The sequence below is a fragment of the Bos javanicus genome, chromosome 13 (genome assembly GCF_032452875.1).
Source record: "Bos javanicus breed banteng chromosome 13, ARS-OSU_banteng_1.0, whole genome shotgun sequence".
In the NCBI taxonomy this organism is placed as follows: domain Eukaryota; kingdom Metazoa; phylum Chordata; class Mammalia; order Artiodactyla; family Bovidae; genus Bos; species Bos javanicus.
In genome coordinates this window covers 36,763,569-36,776,892 of record NC_083880.1, presented here as the reverse complement: position 1 = coordinate 36,776,892, position 13,324 = coordinate 36,763,569, and the positions used below count along the sequence as shown (strand labels likewise).

General features: G+C 38.3%; 1 protein-coding gene across 6 annotated transcripts in view; it reads right to left on the bottom strand.

The window, feature by feature from the left end:
• The window catches only part of ODAD2 (outer dynein arm docking complex subunit 2), a 173,443-nt gene that overhangs the window by 51,009 nt on the left and 109,110 nt on the right, over positions 1–13,324 (bottom strand). For all 6 annotated transcript variants that reach the window (XM_061436262.1, XM_061436260.1, XM_061436261.1 and 3 more), the window contains 2 exons: positions 7,401–7,589; positions 5,355–5,576 (listed from right to left, as the gene is read on the bottom strand). In XM_061436262.1, coding sequence (XP_061292246.1) covers positions 5,355–5,576; positions 7,401–7,589 — 411 coding nt within the window. The remainder of the gene's footprint in view (positions 1–5,354; positions 5,577–7,400; positions 7,590–13,324) is intronic.

Here is a 13,324-nt window from a genome sequence, read left to right as displayed (position 1 = left end):
ACATTAGCATTTTATTTCAATGATTATATGTTGAAATAATATCTTGAGTATACTGGGTTAAATAAAATATATTACTAAAATTAATTTTGCTTGTTTCTTTACCTTCTCTTAAACTGGGGTTACTAGAAAATGTAAAATAGCATATGTAGCTCACATTACATTTCTACTCGATAACATTGCTCTAGACCTAAAACTCAAGCTGACCGTTTGAATGGAACACATTAGAAACTGAACTCAATCTATTCCAGACCCTCAAGCCTGCTCCTTTGCTGTTACTACAGAATAAACACCAGTTGGCATGAGACAGATACACTGCATAATGGCAGCTGCTACTGTTGAGGAAATTGTACAGGGAAACAGCTAACTCTAGAATAAACTACTTCTGAACAGGGTGACAGGATGACTCTGGTAATTGTCAAGGAACCTGTCTACATGGCTCACAAGCAGCTGCTACAGGAGTGTTTGCAGGTCTAGGAAATAAAACCACACAGCTGTCCCTCAGGGACTGGTTCTAAGACTCCCGTGGATACCTAAATCCATGGATGTTCAAGTGCCTTATATAAAATGATGTAGTATTTACATATAACCTACACACATTGTCCTATGTACTTTTTAAAAATTTTTATTGCGGTATAAGTCAATGGTTAATATTATGTTAATTTCAGATGTACAACACAATGATTCACAATTTGAAAAGATTATATACTCCTTTATAGTTATTACAAAATATTGGCTATATTCCCTGTGCTGTACAATATATGTGTGGATGCTAAGTCACTTCAGTCGTGTACAACTCTTTGTGACCCTATGGACTGCAGCCCACCAGGCTCCTCTGTCCATGGGGTTCTCCAGGCAAGAATACTGGCGTGGGTTGCCATGCCCTCCTCCAGGGGATCTTCCTGACCCAGGAATGGAACCTGTGTCTCCTGCAACTATTGCATTACAGATGCATTCTTTACCACTGAGCCACCAGGGAAGACCAAAATGTATCCTTGTAGTTTATTTATTTTATACATAGTAGTTTGTATTAATGGGCTTCCCTGGTGGCTCAGGTTGTAAAGAATCTCCCTGCAGTGTGGGAGACCTGGGTTGGATCCGGGGGTTGGGAAGATCCCCTGGAGGAGGGCATGGCACTGCACTCCAGTATTCTTGCCTGGAGAATCCCCATGGACAGAGGAGCCTGGACGGCTGCAGTCCATGGGGTCGCAAAGAGTTAGAGACGACGGTGACTAAACACAGTTTGCATTAATACTTTTTAAACCCTCACCCCTATTTCTCCCCATCCCACTTCCTTCTCCCCTCTGCTAATCGCTAGTTTGTTTTCTGTGAGTCTGTTTCTTTTTTCTTATATTCACTAATTTGTTGTCTTTTTCAGATTCCATATATAGTGATAACATACAGTATTCGCTTTTCTCTGTCTGACTTATTTCACTTAACATAACGGCCTCCAAATCCAACCATGTTGTTGAAATGACAAATTTTAATTCTTTTTTATGGCCGAGTAATATTCTATTGTGTATATATACATACATTATATTGTGTGTGTGTGTGTGTGTGTATATATATATATATATATATATACACACATATTGTGCATATATATACAGACCACATCCTGTTTATTCATTTGTTGATGGATACTTAGGTTGCTTCCTTATCTTGGCAATTATAAATAATGCTGATATGAACATTGGGGTTCATGTATCTTTTCAAATTAGTGTTTTGATTTTCTTTAGATATACACACAGAAGTAGAATTGCTGGACCATATGGTATTTCTATGTTTACATTTTGAAAAATCTCCATAGTGTTCTCCATAATGGCGGCACCAATCCACATTTCCACCAACAGTACACAAAGGTTCCCTTTTCTCCACATTCTTGCCAGATTTGATATTTGTGGTCTTTTGATGACAGCCATTCTGATGGTATGAGGTGTTATCTCTCTGCGGTTTTCATTTGCATTTCTCTGATGATTAATGATGCTGAGCATCTTTTAATGTGCCTGCTGGCCATCTGTATGTCTTTAAATCTCTAGATTACTTACAATATGAAATACAATGACCCTGATGCCAGGAAAGATTTAGGGCAGGAGGAGAAGGGAGCAACAGAGGATGAGATGCTTGGAAGGCATCATCACCTCAATGGACATGAGTTTGAGCAACAGGAAGATAGTGACGGACAGGGAAGCCTGGCGTGCTGCAGTCCATGGGTTGCAAAGAGTCACATATGACTGAGTGACTGAACAACAACAAATACAATGTAAATGCAATGTAATAGTTGTGAATACAATGTAAACGATATGTAAATATTTGCCAGTACATGTGGCAAATTTCAGTTTTGCATTTTGGAACCTTCTGGAATATTTTTTCTGAATATTTTCAATCTATGGTTGGTTGAATCTATGGTTGTGGAGTAGAACCCACCAATAAGAAGGGCTGACTGTCAGCATTTGACTAGAAAGGTGCTGTAGCATTTAGGAACAAAAACAGTCAGGGATTTGCCAAATTAGTGGATAAAGTTTATGTACATTTGAAGTCAGAAATGTTAGCATGTTAGCAGTTACACAATGTGACACATTGACTGCAGGTACTGTAACACCCTGATATGCCTATGAGAGCCGGACCATAGAGAAGGCTAAGCACCAAAGAACTGATGTTTTGAACTGTGGTGCTGATAAGATTCTTGAGAGTCCCTTGGACAGTGAGGAGGTTAAACAGTCAATCTTACAGGAAATCAACCCTGAATATTCATTGGAAGGACAGATGCTGAAGCTCCGAAACTTTGGCCACCTGATGTGAACAGCCGACCCATTGGAAAATACCCTGATGCTGGGTAAGATTGAAGGCAGAAGGAGAAGAGGGTCACAGAGGATGAGATGGTTGGATGGCATCACCAATGCAATGGACATGAACTTGGGCAAACTCCAGGAGATGGTAAGAGACTGCATGCTGCAATCCATGTGGTTGCGGAGTCAGAAAGGACTTGGTGACTGAATAACAAGTGCCTATATTTTCTTGCATTGTCTTGGTTGATGGAAACTTCCTCTTCACTTAGCCCAAAACCTGGAGTTAATTTTGACTCAACACTTTCCTTTATTCCTCACATCCAAGAAACTATCAAACCCCACTGGGTTCTACCAACACCCAGTACACTATCATCCACAATTTTAACTCTTTAAAACCAAAGGAGGACACAGGTCCTCAGGCTTCCCCCACGGCCACGTGAGGGAGAGCCCACCATAAAGACAGTCTCTGTGTCAGGACAGAGCAGCCTACAATAAGCTTATAAGAATCATATTTTTACACTCATCCTCTATTAGAAATGGCAGGTAGTTGGGAATGCAGGTGAGCAAGGCAGAGAGAACCTTAAGACACCCTTAGCTGACCTGGGAAGGGGTCTCAAGGGCAACAAACCCAACTTTCTTTGTTGTTCTCTATCCTGTCCCTCACTTGAATCATTTTTGTTACTTTATTTTGTGATTTACATAAAGCTATGTGGGTGGGTGAACACGGTTTCAACACTTTTCGTAGCACAGCACAATTCGTAAATGAGTTTAGATTACCTATGGACTTGTGTTAGAAGAAATAATCGAGACTTGCATTTATAGCTGGTATAAATGGAAATTGAAGTGTAACAGGTAAACATTATTACATTTGAATTCTGAGTAGTCTATAAATTCTCTTCTTAAAGGAACTGGCAATTGTCTAAGCATGGTATATGTCTGACACTTTACCAGCTACTTAACTTTTATAGCTTTTAATTTTTTTAAAAGTCTTTAGGCTATGCATATTAGACTGTACTTATTCAATAATAGAATGTATAATTTTAAGTTAGAAAATCTTTTTTGAAGTGTGAACATGATCACATAGAAGTGATGGCATTTTTACCATTCTTTAGCAACTTGAAGTTAACATTCCAGTATATCTTTTATAATTAACTTTAAAAAATTGGTGCTTAGTTTAAAAGGTGCTTTTTATGCCAGTTTTTTTTTTTTTTTTTTTGCTTGAAGAAATCAATATGGCCTAACTTGTGTGCTGTAAAAATGGATTTATAATGGAAAAGCTGACACACTTGGGTTTAATCGGGTTTAAATTCAGAAAAATTAACATCATATTCTTCAACTCTAATAGGTTTAAAGGATAAATTAAAAGAATCACCTCAAAAAATTACCAACTGGCATTTTAAGAATCTTATTCCTCTGAAGATGTTTTGTAAGTTAAGAGTTAGTTGCTCAGTTGTGTCCGATTCTTTGCAACCCCATGGACTATAGCTTACCAGGCTTATCTTCATATTCAGCACATATAAGTTTGAAAGATACATTAACTGAAGATTTTATTAGCTTTTGTTTAAAAGATCAAGCTGACTTTGGACATATATTTCAAAATGTAAATGCCTCTGGCTGTCATAGGCTCCAAGCTGAGACACTGGACAGTAAAATTACATTGTACAAGGAAACAAGCTGTAGAAAAGGACTGTTAACTTGAAACCAATTTTTCCTAATACTTGTAAGCTATTCATGTACTCCTAAGTATTTTTATATACACTGTCATAAAAATACTTCACTCAGAAGCTCTAGGTAGTTCCCAACATACAGATACATCAAAGCCTACGCACAGAAACTTTCCTACTGGATATTAAAGGCAAAGAAAATTTGACGCACAGTTTTTTTCTTTAAAAAAATGTCTTTGAATTGGCTCTTTGCTTATGGGTAAGACTGGCAAGACTATCTAGTTGCTGTTTGTCAGCTCCTTTCCTGTGTAGTTGGTGCCTCTATTTACTATATAGGTGCTAAGTAAATAAGACATTAAACAGAATTATGAATATCACTGATTGTTCATACACTATATATTTTGTTTGAAAAGTGTTCCTTGCTCAGTTGTGTCCACCTCTTTCAGAATCCATGGACTGTAGCCTACCAGGCTCCTCTGTCCATGGAATTTTCCAGGCAAGAATACTGGAGTGGGTAGCCATTCCCTTCTCCAGGGGATCTTCTGACTCAGGAATTGAACTGGGGTCTCCTACACTGCAGGCAGATTCTTTACCATCTGAGCCACCAGAATCCCTCCCTAAAAACATATGTTTTGTTTAATCCAATTCGAATTATGGAACAACTACTTAGTTAACTGAGTATATATTATATTCTTTGATTTAGAAGGAATTTATTTTCACACAACTTTTCTGCAGGACAAACCATGATAATGGTAACACATAACCCACCCATAGTCGTGATGCAACAAGTGGGTAGTTTTGTGTGTTCAAACACCCCTTCTAGTAAAACCTTCACATTACTTAAGTTTCTTTCCAGCATACACTGACTTAACTTGGACTATCGCACAAAGTTGATCAACAGTACCTTCACGGCTCCATTCTCGTGCATGGTAACGCAGTTGTCGGCATCTTCTGAGAGCTGGTACAAGGCTTGGGCTGTTGCTCTGTGCACGTTGGTGTCATTTGATTTCAGGTACCGCACTAAGGGAGCCACCGCCTTGTGCTCGCCAAAGGCCACTCTGTTTCTGCCCCACATACAGCAACGTGAAATCGTTTCTGCTAGGTGACGCCTCAGTTTGTCGTTATTCTGCACAAGGAAAATGAACTGTGGTATGTGCATCGTAATGACCCTGTGATGTTTATGCTCTAGATGAGGGGTCCCCAAAACTGAACAACAGCAAATGTCTAGGCTCTGATGCCTGATGATCTGAGGTGAAGCCGATAATAGAAATAAAGTGTACAATAAACGCCAATGTGCTTAAAAGTCAAAGTGTTACTTGCTCAGTCCTGCCTCACTCTTTGCAACCCAGTGGACTGTAGCACTCCAGTGTCCATGGAATTTTCCAGACAAGAATACTGGAGTGGGTAGCCATTCCCTTCTCCAGGAGATCTTCCCAATCCAGGGATTAAACCTGGGTCTCTTGCATTGCAGGCAAGTTCATTACCATGTGAGCTACCAGGGAAGCCCTTGAATCATCCTGAAAGCGTCCCCAACCCCCACTCCTGGTCCATGGAAAAACTGTCTTCCACAAAACCAGTCCCTGGTGCCAAAAAGGTTGGGAACCAGTCTTAGATGTTAACTACCCACTGGCTACATAGTTGGTGTCTAGATGGAAACTAGTATTTTGGTGGGTCACCAATGGATCAACATTCTTTTTATGAACTGAATAGAATACATGCAGGCAAAGGTGATCAGGTATCAGGCATTAGTTATTTGCTCAAGGCTCAATTTCCTTCTGAGTAAGTCCACTCACAACACAGACCTACAGATCAGCAAGTAGTCAAATAATAAAAAATAATTAAGGAATATTGGACATTCTTAAGGGACCCTATCAGATAACTTGGATAAGCAGATTCATCCTACTTCTTCACCCTAGGAATACTTACACATCAGTAAGATACCTTGGTTCCTAAGAGGGAGAAGACAATGCAGTAAACAAGGTCAGGTGCTGAGTCCCCCATTTTCCTTTCTGATTGTGTGTGTTAGTCGCTCAGTTGTGTCTGAGTCTGAGCGACCCCATGGACTGTAGCTCACCATGCTTCTCTGTCCATGGGATTCTCCAGGCAAGAATACTGGAGTCGACTGCCATTCCCTTCTCCAGAGGATCTTCTTGACCCAGGGATTGAACCCTGGTCTCCTGCATTGCAGGCAGATTCTTTACCCTTTGAGCTACAGGGAAATCCTTCTGTATTGTTTATGTAGACTATATCCTTCTTTTTGGATGTTATTACCTCATACATGTATAATACAACTGAATAATGCTCTAATTTTCTGTTTGTTAATTACACTGTTCTATTCTTAGGAATTCAGTATTAGACTGGCCCAAAAGTCTTCTAGATCAAACAGGCTTCCAATCACTGAATTTCTGCTTTATGACTTTTCTGCCAAGCGGCAGACCAAGCCATGCTCAAATATCTATGGTCATGGTGAAGTCATTATCTCTGAAGGCTGCTTGTTCTATCTAGTACAGCTCTGGATAAAGAATACAGTGATTGCCAAAATCTTCTAGCTCAAGAGTGCCATCGACACAGGCTTGCTAAGCTTAGAAAGGAGCATTTAAGTTCTCAAGTTGGCATGAATAATCATGTTAAAGATCATAATAATGATGATGGTGATACGATAGTTAACACTTCTATAGTAACATTTATATTTGCCACCACTTTACTTGCCAGTGATAAGTGAAAAATAGCCTCTATTTTTACAAAGCTTCTGCATATTAACACTTTACAGTTTGAAATATACTTTCACGGTTATTTGTCTCAGAGAAATTAAATGAAATGAATTTACTAAATCTCATACCTCATAAGTGATGGATATTAAACTTGAATCCAGGTCTCTGGATTTTGAGCTCATTGTTCTTGCTACTACTATGACAATATGCATTTTGAAATAAAAAGATACATTACTTACTGTATTTGCTAGCTTGGACAGTAAAGGAACAACTCCATGATCTGTGATAACAGCTAAATTTTCTTGATCTTTTGCTATATTGGTAATAACAGCACATACACTGGCCAACACTTCTTTATTATCTGATTTCAGTAAATTGACAACAAGTTCCAAACCACCAACGAAGGAACGAACCATTTCTCCAGCATCCTAGATAACAATAAAAATAAAGATGATATCAAAAATAAACCCATATTTAGCATTTTTTTAAAAAGCACAAAGTAATGATAAGGCTGTGAGTTGTACCTTTGGTATGAAAAAATTCAGTTTATTCATATGTTATGTAATTTTTATGTATGTATGTTTGTATATGTAACACATGCTTCCCTGGTGACTCAATGGTAAAGAATCCACCTGCCAATGCAGGAGATGCAGTTTCAATACCTGGGTTGGGAAGATCCCCTGGAGAAGAAAATGACAACCCATTTCAGTATTCTTGCCTGGGAAATCCCACCGACAGAGGAGTCTGGTGGGTTACAGTCTATGGGGTCACAAAGGATCATACACGACTGAGCGACTAAACAATACACAGCACATACACAGACACAGCTCAGTTTCAACAAATGCAGACTGAAGCACTATTACATGAGTCAATGTGATAACTACTGGGGATACAGAAGTTAACAAAACCCAACTGAGTCTTAATTAACAAAACACAATTGAGCAAGGCGAAGACAATGGGAAGAAGAGACAGGAATGTACAGCTGAAGGGAAGAGTTCATTTCCTTCAGGACCAGGTCAAAACAACATTCACGTATTCTCCCAATCTCCTGTCTTACTTCCCAGTCTGTTATTGTTGCTGTTAGTCACTGAGTCGTGTCTGACTCTTTTACAATCTCATGGACTGTAGCCCGCCAGGCTCCTCTGACCATGGGATTTCCCAGGCAAGAATACTGGGGTGGGTTGTCACTTCCTTCTCCAAGAGATATTCCCAACCCAGGAATTGAACCTGTGTCTCTTGCATTGCAGGCAGATTCTTTACCACTGAGCCACCTGGGAAGCTCTACTTCCCATTAGACTCTTCTGCATAAACAATGCTCCGGACTCTAGGATTATTGCTGTTCCCTAAAGTACCAAGTTATTTTCTTTACCTGGAGTTTAGCCCTACCCAACTACACACTCCTGCTCCGTTCTGAAAATCTGACGTCTTTTAATAGCAGCTTAAATAACAGCTCCTCCATGAAGTTCCCCACCCATCCAACCGGCCTTCCCTTCTCAGTGTGGTCACTCCCTCCCCTCCACATTCTTGTAGTTTTCTCCAAAAATCCATTTCCTCACCCTCTTCTGTTTGCCAAGTCCTGGTTTTGCTTGGTTGTCTAATTCTCAGACAAGTATCAGGAGAGACTGCCTCTGACCTGGAGCTTCCACCCGTCCTGGAAGTCTCCTACCCCTTGCCAACACTTTGCTTAGGGGCAGCATACATATGGCCCAATTATGGCACATGAGCTCTGGATGATAAATCAGAAGTCTTCTGGAAGGGTTTTCCTATTTATAACAACACTGAGAATGGTAAAACAGGAGGAGGACAAGAGCCTGGTTCTTGTAGACACTGCTGAGATGCTGAATCAAGTAATGCTAAAGTCTGATCTGGCTATTTAGAACCAAAGGAATCTATAGCCATTTTTTCCATCATATTGTAATGATTTTCTTATGGGTCCTTTCCCCATTAATACATGAGTTCTTCAAGAACAGTCACCAAGTGAGTCAGAAAGAGAAAATCAAATATTGTATCTTAACACATATATGTGGAATCTAGAAAGATGCTATAGATGATTGTATTTGCAATGCAGAAATAAAGATACAGAGAGCATATGGATACCAATGGGGAAGGGGACGTGGGATGGACTGGGAGATTGGGACTGACAAATAGACACTTTGATATTATGTATAAAATAGGTAACTAATGAGAACCTACTGTATAGCACAGGGAACTGGACTCAGTGCTCTGCGGTGACCTAAATGGGAAGGAAACCCAAAAGGGAGGGGATATATGTATCCGCATAGCTGATTCTCTTTGCTGTACAATAGAAATAAAAATCAAATAATAAAATGTAATAAGAATTAAATAAAATTTTATTTTATTAAATTAAGTATTCAATAAAAAATTTTTTAAAAAGAGAGACACCTGGTCTTTGACTCTCACTTGGGCTATCTCACTCTGTCACTCAGAGGACTTTTAATAAATGTTTGTTGAAAAACTAAAAGGAATAAGGAGACTATAACTTTTAAGATACTTCACCACAGTCACAAACAGTAAAAAGAAGAGTGTGCTAGCTTGGTAAGACAGAGTATAAATGAACTGGCCTCCAGTCTAGTGACTTCCTGGTTCTCTGACAGCAGTTATCATGGAGCCTGGGAGCCGCAGCACTGGGCAGCCCCAGGACAAATAGCAAAAGTGGCCACACCTGCCTCTGATCTGGGACCTCCCTGAGGTGTGCGGTGCGAGATCCAGCGCACCGGTGTCAGCAAGGTCATGGTGCGGCTCACAAGGGTCTCATAACAGTTTATGTTGATAATCTGTGCTACACTCGAGGCTATAGGCCCCTCCAGAGTTCGTTTTGAAGGTGAGCTTTTTTTTCGTTTTTAGGTTCAAAGGTTTTAGACACATGACTTCTTGCCTCACATAGTTTCTATGGAAAGGGAGACAGTATACTTGAGGATGGAAAAAGTAATTCCTCTGCCAAAACTGTCTTTCACTAATGCTGAGCGACTGGGCAAATTCACTACATTTTCCACCTTCTCACATATCTTAAAAACTAGTCTTTGCCAGTTTTGCCGCTGGTACAATATTGGCTATAGACAATTCAACTTTTTAATGGAAAAATCTTTAATAATGATGATGATAATGATGATGATAATAATAGTAGTACAATAACAAGAGCCTTTTTTTTTTTTTTTTTGCAATTTACAGAAGACTTCCGCATACTTTATCTCTTCTGCCTAGGGAACCATGGCGCCCTCATCTTACAGACAGGCAGTCTGAAGGTTCATGCACAGTGAGTGACAAAGCTAAAAAAGCAGATCTCTCGATTTCTCATTTAGTATCTTTTCACTACACAACTGTGTGCGTGGACTTGGAAGTACCAATAGTTGAAGTTGTCACATTAAAGTTAGTTTATAAACAGTCAGAAGAAGCCTCCCAATTTAGAGAGTTAATAATTCCAAAAGGGATGAAGCTATTTGCCAGTGACATTTCCTAAGACAAAAACCATAATTAAAAAGAGAATATGAAACACCTTCATGCTGCTATGAGCTTGAATGGTTGAATAAGTAGGGAAAGGGGTCAAGTTCAAATTAAACAAAATTAAGTATTTAATGTTAAATGTTTTTGGTTAAAATTCAACTAATAGGAAAACACTAATGCAGATTATTATTTACAGACTAATGAATAAAACAGAAAACTGGCTGTTTGGCACACAGCAAGTAAACTAATAGGCTTGAAATCCCCTCTTTTGCCTCCAGCAAAAAGAACCGGCAGCCTTCTGATGAGGTGAGATACATACAAGGCAACTTTAAAGCACATGCAAGGCAAGTGTGACGTGACTTAAGACAAAAATTTTTGACCAGAAGGGCTATAAAAACACTACACTACTCTGGCCATATAGAGACCATACAATGCATAACATTTGAAACAGATTTTAAAATAGCACCCTGCATATAAAAAAAAATTTCAAAAATGCTACATTCACATTAGAATAGCACGTCAGAGAAACTAAAACTGAACAGGCAAATCTTGTCCTAAAGGTAAATTCAATAAATTTCTTTTCAAATTCTAAATATACCTCTGTATACTCAAGAACAGTTCGTTTGTGGGCTCTATCATAATAAGGTCCTTGTTTCTGTTGCTAGTAAACAAGTCCCACAGCTTAAATATACACACACATACATATACATACATACATACACACATATACTATACACACACACACACACACACATATATACATGATTTGGAGTTACCTGACACTTTCAAATATAGTCCTTCAAAACTGGAAAGTAGAACCTCAATTATTATTCCTTTCCTTCTGAACTGATGGAAAAATAAATTGACTTTCGGTAAAATAAATAATGCAGTGGCTCAGTCTAGATCTATGTAGCAGAAAATGTATTAAACTTTGAAGGTGGCTTTATCCAATTAATTTACACAAGACAATTTTTTTCTAAAGTTAATGGTTCTGATTTTTCTCTATTTCCTTAGCCGAATTTAAGATAATTTTTTAAAATATCACCGTCAACTGTGATTTTTTTCCATTTTACTACACCTTGTGTTGATTCTACTTTAGATGCAATTCTATTAATGAAAAAGTCTAAATTGTGAGGCACTCTTGTGAATCAGCCTGCAATGCGGGAGACCCAGGTACCATCCCTGGATTGGGAAGATCCCCTGGAGAAGGGAATGGCAACCCACTGCAGCATTTTTGCCTGGAGAATTCCATGGAGAGAGGAACCTGGCAAAGAGTTGTACACAATTGAGCAACTAACACTTTCACTTTCACTTTCACTATTGTATATTCAGAGGCTTATAGAGGCAATTAAAGGACATTTTTAACTGATGACATATTTTAAAGAAGTTTATAAGTACAAGATGCTAAATAATATAAGACATATTATCATCTAGTAGCTATTATATGTAAATCAACTGTGCATGTATAAGTTTATATATATTTTAATTTTAAAATACATATATTTAGAATTTTTCCCACTTATAATCAGTAACCCACAGATTAAGATGTGTAAAACACTTTCTGGTTAAGATTAATCAGTGAATTGTATGGGTCAGGCTAAGAATAATAAATAATAAATATTTTTTATTTTAAAATAAAATAAAATAATAAAAAATAAATATTTTTTTAAGAATAAACTTAAAAAAAATTAACTGTATCAAATACTACACTCTTAAAAAAAGTCTCTAATTTATGAAGAGGTTCTTCTCCAACAGTTTACTTGTTGGGTCTGTTACATTATATTTTCCTGTTGAACAAATTGGGTTATGAAGTTTGCCTCATCTGCCATATTCACCTGACCTCTTGACAACCAATTACACTTCAAGCATCTTGACAACTTTTTGCAGGGTAAACTCTTCCACAATCAGCAGGAGGCAGAGTTCGTCAAATCCTAAAGAGTGGATTTTTATGCTACAGGAATAAGCAAACTTATTTCTCGTTGGCAAAAAGGTGTTGACTGGAATGGTTCCTATTTTGATTAATAAAGATGTGTTTGAACCTAGTTATAATGATTTAAAATTCATGGTCCAAAACCACCATTAGGTTTGCACCAACCTAACACCTGCAATGAATCCTCATGCTCAGGAATGTTCTAACATCTGAAACTGGCTTTCTGGTCTTCCTCCTCTTCTGTGTTCCTGTAACTGATTTTTGTAGTAAGTGGTTTTCATTGGTCTTCCCTCTCATTTATCAGCTTCTCTGAGAACACACCTCAAATTTAGCAGATGTGGTCTGACTGGAGCAGAACTTGGCAGACTTCTCACCTCCAAGAGCTCCACTCAGTGCTTCTGCTGTGGTGGCTACTTCAGCAGGTACAATGAATTCATGTTAAGCTCTGCAATTCAGCCAAAACCCCTACATCTTTTACAAGTGAGTTACTGTATAGCTAACGCTCTCCTATCCTGCATTTGTGAGGATTCTAGCTGCTTTTTATTGTATAAATTGGGTTGGACGATTTTTCATGTAAAAGAGATAAGTTTTTGATTAAATTTCACATGGTAAAATTTATCTATTTCTGTTTAATACTGTCCTTTGAGAAACCAAGTAAGCTACCTAGGATATTTAGAGGTAAATAATTTATCCAAGCATTCTCATCTTAAAAAAAAAATTCCTTAAGAAGGTAAAAAAACAGTTGTTAAGGCAGTAGTTCTTAAACTTTGT